This window comes from Brassica oleracea, chromosome C4 (assembly GCF_000695525.1).
Source record: "Brassica oleracea var. oleracea cultivar TO1000 chromosome C4, BOL, whole genome shotgun sequence".
Lineage (NCBI taxonomy): Eukaryota > Viridiplantae > Streptophyta > Magnoliopsida > Brassicales > Brassicaceae > Brassica > Brassica oleracea.
Genome location: NC_027751.1, coordinates 47216659 through 47224171, shown reverse-complemented (window position 1 = coordinate 47224171; position 7513 = coordinate 47216659). Strand labels below are relative to the sequence as shown.

General features: G+C 39.1%; 2 protein-coding genes across 4 annotated transcripts; both read left to right on the top strand.

Annotated features, from left to right (window-relative positions):
• The first annotated feature begins 463 nt into the window (after positions 1-463).
• Positions 464-1732, top strand: LOC106341140 (putative F-box protein At2g19630). The gene has a single exon (XM_013779960.1). The coding sequence runs from the start codon at positions 464-466 to the stop codon at positions 1631-1633; it is 1170 nt and encodes a 389-aa protein (XP_013635414.1). The 3' UTR covers positions 1634-1732.
• An 864-nt stretch (positions 1733-2596) lies between these two features.
• On the top strand, positions 2597-7299 carry LOC106336923 (glutamate receptor 3.7-like). Of its 3 annotated transcripts, none has more exons than XM_013775903.1 (6): positions 2597-3099; positions 3930-5173; positions 5257-5528; positions 5615-5646; positions 6248-6657; positions 6736-7299. In XM_013775903.1, exons 1-6 carry the CDS (start codon positions 2838-2840, stop codon positions 7186-7188), a joined length of 2673 nt encoding a protein of 890 aa, XP_013631357.1. In that variant the 5' UTR covers positions 2597-2837; the 3' UTR covers positions 7189-7299. The 3 variants fall into 3 exon arrangements, with proteins under 3 accessions (XP_013631357.1, XP_013631355.1, XP_013631356.1); XM_013775901.1 differs by having other exon boundaries at positions 3930-5185; positions 5245-5528; XM_013775902.1 differs by having other exon boundaries at positions 2599-3099; positions 3930-5185.
• Positions 7300-7513: the final 214 nt, after the last annotated feature.

Genomic DNA, 7513 nt, shown 5'->3' with positions numbered 1-7513 from the left:
TAAAAATTTACAGGATTTGTTTTACGTAGACGTATAATCTAATCAATTAAATAAAATCAACTAAAAGTTTTCACGTTAAATATATAGTATATGAGAATTTTACCCAAATCAAACTTAATTGAAAGTTTAAGCATTAAAAATGATTTGAGTTTAAATACTCAAAAATATCAATATATTAACTGTGATTAATTATTTAATTAAATTTTACTACTTAGAAATAAGTTTGAACCGTTTGTATGAAAGACATTGCAAACAAGTTTTCTAGTTTTTGTTACAAAGAAAAATAACCGTTAGAACTGAGAAAACATGAAGATAAATTTAAGAATAAAAATAACCTTTACTTTCATCATGGACACTCTCTTTTTTAGGTATAAGAACAGCGAGAAACTTTATACCGAAAGCCCCTTTCTCTATTTCTTCGTAACTCTTCCGTCTTTCTAAAACGAACGATACGAACTCAGCCATGACATCACGGCGCGCTACACGATCGATGGCGTCACTTCATGGGAACTCATTGCCGGTTCCTGACGAGCTCGCTATGGAGATATTCTCGAGGCTGCCGTCGAAGGCGATGGCGAGATGTCGCTGCGCATGCAAGCTCTGGTCCTCCATGCTTCGCCGTCAAGATTTCACAGAGCTTTTCTTGACCAAATCTTGTGCTCGCCCTCAGCTCCTTTTCGCCTGCGAAGATCGCAGCGTCAGTAAGTATATCTTCATCTCGTCGCCTCAGCCTGAAAATCCGGAAGAGAACTCGTATGTTGTCGCCTCCGATCACCTTGCGTGTTTCCCACGTTCCTATGAGTTATTTGGTTGTACGAATGGCTTCTTGTGTTATGGAGCTAAGCCGATCTTGGAGGGGAGGATAAATCCAGCGTATGTCCCGGTGATATGTAACCCTAGCACGGGACAGTCTTTGATCTTACCAACATTGAAGTCGAGGATGAGGTTTGGAATCGAAAGCTATCTTGGATATGAGCCCATTGCGAAAGAGTTCAAGGCGTTGTCAATGGAAAGCTCGTATGTAAGTGGTCACTCTGTGAGGCACCAAGTTCTGACATTAGGAACCAAGAAACTGACATGGAGGTTGGTCGAGTGTTGCGTGCCACATTCTTCTTCTCGTAAGTGGATATGCATCAGAGGTGTTCTTTACTACACAGCGGCAGCAAACAGTTCGTCCGTGAAGTCTATGGTCGTTTGTTTTGACTTGAGGTCTGAGAAGTTCTGCTCTGTCATGTTCAGTAAAGCAATGCCTCGTTCAACAACTCTGGTAAACTACGATGGGAAACTAGGTTTGCTTATGTCTGGAGATTCTCATGATGACGTTACTCGAGCAACTACAAGTTTTGAGCTGTGGGTTCTGCTTGACGCTGGAAAACACGAGTGGAGCAATCATGTCTACGTATTACCACCTTCGTGGGAGGATGTAGTTTCCAGAAACATGCGCATTGCTGGAATGGTTGGTGTAAATGAAATCGTCTTGGCCCCCTGGTTCCAAAGAGTGCCTTCCTATGTCATCTACTTCAACGTGGAGAGAAAGACGATCACAAAAGTTGGAATCCAAGGACCAGAAGCGTTTATGGGTAAGATGTTCTACACCTATCTCAACCATGTTGAGAATGTGAAGCTTCTTTAAGTAAGAGATGAGTAGTTCGAAAATCCACCTCTTGTGGAAGTTTCAACAAGTGGTTGATAGATAATCTTCTTGTTACAAACTCTTTAAAAATGTATATACTAATCCAAAATAGAGAAGTTTAGAATGTGATCTTTCAGTGCTGTGATAGAGAGAGTAAGAGTAAATGAGCAGAATGTTACTAGTTTGCCCGGACCCTTGTAGAAGATATGATAAATCACAAGTTGTACATTTGACTTTTTGTGCCGTTTTGGATTGTATCAAGCAGAATGTGAGTTACATTCTTCGAGTGTTTATCACAAGCCAAAAATTTGCAAGAGAAAAGGTACAAAATTAAGAAGTTGAAGGAAGATCTATAGATAATGATGATGATTCAACTATTAAGAAGCTTGATCCAAACTTATATGTTTATTCTTGTTATATAACTCTTCCAAGTAAACGTTCAAATCACTATGATGGAGTTATGGAAAGCATAATGAATTTACTTGTAACCATTTTGCTGAAAGCAACGTAAAAGGAACAGAATATGATTATGGTTGCACGTTTAAGAAGCTTAAGAAGATTAGAAGACTTTTGAAAAACAAGGGCCGTTAGATGTATGCCCATGATAATGGTCCCCACGTCTGCTTTTGACAGTAGCTCAAACCAAAAGAAGAAACTTGAGTCGCACGTTTTTCTTCTATTCGAGAAGAAGAAGAAGATGATGACTTTCTGGCTGATGAGGTCTCCAAGTTTTATCTTTATCTCTTTAGGAATCCTGTCTTATAACAGCCTTTTTTTGTTCCGTGCCTTGACTTTTCCTCTTAAACAATTCGTTTCTTTGTAGGAAATTTTCCGTTTGTAGCTTATATTCCTCAGAGAACCTGAAGGTTGCTGAAATAGAGAGAAACATTATCACACTGTTGAACTGATTCTTGTCGTGGGTAAAGCTTTGTCTTTTTGTTCTTACTCTTTTACCTACCGGCTCTGTTTGGCTTCCTTGTTATCTTTGATGAAAGAGTTTTTCTTGTTCTACACGTCAAAACTGTAAACCTTACCTTGATTCATTTTTCTCTCTGGTTCTTGACTAGGTAAGATGATCAGTCACTGTTATTCTCATCCTCAATGCTGAAGAGACACTAGATTTAAAAAAAAAGAAAGAAAAGAGAGATGGTCCTATAGTTCAGACACAAACAATCTGAACTGTTAGTTTGATTGCCTTGTCTCCATGGGACTACGCATTGACAAATCCGTGGCTATAACGGTACTGATTGTAGCCACTCTGATGGTTCAAGTGAGATGCCAAAGGCCTCAAGTGATAAACCTCGGTGCTGTTTTCACTTTTGATTCCGTTATCGGAAGAGCTGCAAAAGTCGCTCTCGAGGCAGCTGTCTCTGATGTGAACGCTGACACAAGCCTTCTCCAAGAAACAGAGCTACGTCTTTTTGTGGAGGACTCTTCTTGCAATGTCTTTCATGGATCCTTCGCAGGTACCATGATTGTTCTTCTTCTTCAGAACACTTGTGCTCATCAGTTATGTTATGGCACATCAGTGCCGTTATGGGTTCAAACAGGGCCAGCTCAACAAGACGAGGGCCCTGGGACAATTTTTTTTTAGATCCAATAGTTAATAAATTTTAATAATATTGCTAAATTATTACTAAAAAAATATATAATTTTTAACAGATAACTAAAGTTATTAGTTTTGTTTATTAGTGTTTTAAATTTTTTAAATCTTAGATAATATTTTGCCTAAATTCAACACCGTAAATACTCATTTTGTTTCATAATATTTAATGTTATGACTAAAACACATAAATTAAGAAATTTACTTTTTCTTTTAAAGTTATCATTAAAAATATAAACTATAACCAATCATAAAAAGAACACTAAAATACCATTGGAACAATTTTCAATAAAATTAAAATGAGCATTAAAATGTCAAAACATCAAAAAAATTTGAAACATTAAAAACCTTCTAAAACATTATGTATTATGAAACGTACAAAGTATAAGAATCAAGCCCGACTCTGGCCTTGTGCTGAAGGTGCATTTGCACAAGATCCATTTCATATTTTGTTTTGGATCCTCATTAAAAATAAAAAATTTGTATGAACAAATGGGCCTAAATTTTTTTGTAGCACAGAGCTTAATTTATGTTTGAGACAGGCCTGATAAGAATGCAGGTGGGCCGTGGGTGGATGCATTGTTTGTCTTCCCCCTGAGCCAAACCTGGTTCGAAATGGGAATACTACACACAACATAATAAACCTCTTTCCTGGTTTTAAGTTCAAGTGGTTGTTAATTTGTTATATTGCAGCGTTTGAAGTGCTTGGGAAAGAAGTGGTGGCTATCATCGGTCCTATCTCATCGTCCATCGCTCATACATTATCAGACATTGCAAAAGGGCTCAAGTTCCCCCTCGTCTCATTCGCAGCAACTGATCCAACACTCTCCGCCCTCCAGTTCCCCTTCTTTCTCCGGACCACACCTGATGACGCCCACCAAATGTCCGCCCTTGTGGACCTCATCGATTTCCACGGATGGAAAGAGGTGATATCTGTTTACTCAGATGACGAGCTCGGAAGAAACGGAGTTTCTGCTCTTGATGATGAGCTTGACAAGAAAAGATTCAGGATCTCCTATAAAGTGCCGCTCTCGCTACACTCTGATGACAAATCCGCTACTGATGCTCTGAACAAATCCAAGTCCCTTGGTCCTAGAGTCTATATCCTTCATTTTGGTCCTGACCCTTTGCTCAGAATCTTTACCATAGCGCAGAAGCTGAAGATGATGACACGTGAGTACGTGTGGCTCGCCACAGACTGGCTCTCAGTTACCTTAGATTCCTCTTTGAGTGGGGAAGATACTTTTAAACGTCTTGAAGGAGTAGTGGGGCTTCGTCAATACATACCAGAATCCATAAAGATGCGCCAACTAAAGAGGAACAGGTCAATGAATGCCTACGCGTTCCATGCATATGATACGGTGTGGATGATTGCATACGGCATCGAGAAAATGCTGAATGAGGGAGTCAACATAACATTCTCTCACTCCAAGAAGTTAACTCACGCACAAGGACATAAACTTCACCTGGAGAAAGTCAAAATATTCAACAGAGGGGAGGTACTACTTGAGAAGCTTCTGAAGGTTAACTTCACCGGTTTGGCCGGTCAAGTTCGGTTTGGTTCTTCTGGTCGAAATGTCACTGGCTGTGACTACGAAATCATCAATGTGGACAGAACAGGCGTTCACACTGTGGGTTTCTGGTCGAAAAATGGTGGTTTTTCAGTTGGTAACATAACATGGCCTGGTGGTGGCAGTGAAAAGCCACGTGGATGGGTTATTGATTCCGCAAATCCACTGAAGATTGTTGTCCCTAAAAGAGTTAGTTTTGTCGAGTTTGTGACTGAAGACAGGAACACTAGTACCCATCATATCAAAGGCTTATGTATTGACATCTTCATTGAAGCATTGAAGTTACTCCCTTACAATGTTCCTTACAAGTTTGAGTCATTTGGGGATGGCCATTCAAGTCCTAATTACAGCAAGATTATTCAAATGGTATCGGATGGCGTAAGTATCCACTTAATAAAAATGTACAAAAGCTTCAGAGATCATTGAACATTTTTTAGAGTAACTTTCAGGTATACGATGCAGCAGTTGGGGATATTACAATAGTCCCAACCCGGTCCAAACTAGTAGATTTCTCGCAGCCATATGCTTCCACAGGCCTTGTGGTGGTGATTCCAAACGTCTACGATGGGACTTGGATCTTTCTGAGACCCTTCACCACTCAGCTATGGTGCGTTGTTCTAGCTTCATTTCTCTGTATTGGCGTTGTCATTTGGATCCTCGAACATCGCGTCAATGAAGATTTCAGAGGGCCACCACGAAGACAAATCATCACGATGATCTTGTAAGTTCAGCTCGTAGCATTCACTGAATTAGATAGTTCATTCTTGGAGTTTTCTCTGACATTTCTGCTCTGTTTTTTTCTTGCAGTTTCAGCTTTTCCACTCTCTTTAAGAGAAATCGTAAGTAGCCGCAGTCTCATCATACACAAAAGTTGATAGTGTTACATTTTCGGATCTGTCTGATACATACTTGATTACCCCTGGGTATTTTGAATATTTTCGGGTATTTTGGGTTTCACGTAGTTTGGGCAGGGATCTAGAAGATCCAATTAGTGTGTTAGCTATCTTTGGTTTGGTTCGGATATTGATTCTAATATCCGGAAAATATAAAAAAAAATCAGTTCCCATTTGGTTCCGGTTCGGTTATTTCCGATAATTCACGTAAATTAGTTAGCTATTTTAGATAAAATATTGAGTAATTAGGATGGTTACGATAGACAATTCAGATTATTTTGGATTTTTTAGATACAAATATCTTAATATTTTGGATAATTTCGGATAGTTCAGATATTTTTAATAATTATTTTTTTAAAGCACTTTCGGATACTTATAATAAAATTTTAAATTATATATATATATTATTCAGTTAAGTTATATGTATAAATAATTAATATTTTTATATATTTGAGTATCCTTTTTGTTCTTGGTGTCCTGGTAACAGTTCCTTTATTTTTTTGCTAGGGCTATACTTGACTCTAGTTTTATTGCGTTCTGTCAACAGATGAAGATACGATAAGCAATCTAGCGAGACTAGTGATGATTTTTTGGCTCTTCCTATTGATGGTTCTAATCGCGAGCTACAAAGCGGAAGTCAGCTCAATCCTCACAGTTCAACAGCTTCCCTCTGCCATTACCGGCATCGACAGCTTGCGAGCAAGTGAGTTGCCTATCGGTTACCAGTCTGGGACGTTCACTTTCGAGTACTTAACCTACAGTCTTGGCATGGCTCGGTCTAGACTGGTCCCACTTGACTCGATTGAGGAGTATGAAAGGGCTCTAAAGCTAGGGCCAAACGCTTTGGGAGGCGTAGCTGCTATTGTTGACGAGCTCCCTTACATTGAACTGTTCTTAGCGGAACGGACTGGTTTCAAAATTGTCGGAGAGCCGTTTATGAACCGCGGTTGGGGATTTGTGAGTACCATTTTGCGTGTTTTGTCTTGTTAATGAGAAGAGTTTGAGGTTTTGTTTCTTGTTTCTTGTTTTTAACAGGCGTTTAAGAGAGATTCTCCACTGGCTATAGACATGTCAACAGCGATCTTGAATCTCACTGAGACGAGAAAGCAGAAAAGGATTCTGAAGAAATGGCTATGCAAGAAGAGCTGCGGAGAGAAGTCAGATTGGAACCAACCAGAGCCAAACCAGTTTCATCTCAAGAGCTTCGAAGGGTTGTACCTTTTCTGCGTTGCGATCACTGTCTCTGCGTTCTTGGTGTTTGTTCTCAGGATGATACGCCAGTTCGTGCGGTACAGAAGGAGTGAGAGGACAAGCTTGACGCCACGAGCTTCTTTGTCGTCTTCTCCTACGACGACGCGTTTATGGGGATTTATGTTGGGTTTCGTGGAGTTTGTGGATGAGAAAGAAGAGGCCACTAGGAGTGATGATGACTCTAACAACAACCCATCTCAAGTTGTGGAACTTCAAGGTGATTCTGAGGTACGATAAAGTTGATGAGTAGACTCCACTTTGTAGAAAGGCAAGTTGTATTGTAATTACATATGAGCTAACATGTAAGCAAGATCACAAAAAAAAAGATCAATGAAATAAAACACACATAAACACTGAAATAAAACACACAAAAAACATCAGCGAAACAAAAACACATAAACAAAATCATCAAGACCACAAAAAAAAAGATCAAAAGCCATCAGAGAAAGTTCAAAAAAACATATTTGAAACACAAATAGAGAAAATGAGTTGATAAGGTTCCAACAATAACAATGAAACAAAAACACAAATAACAATGGTCTTAGCAAAAGTTCACAAGGAA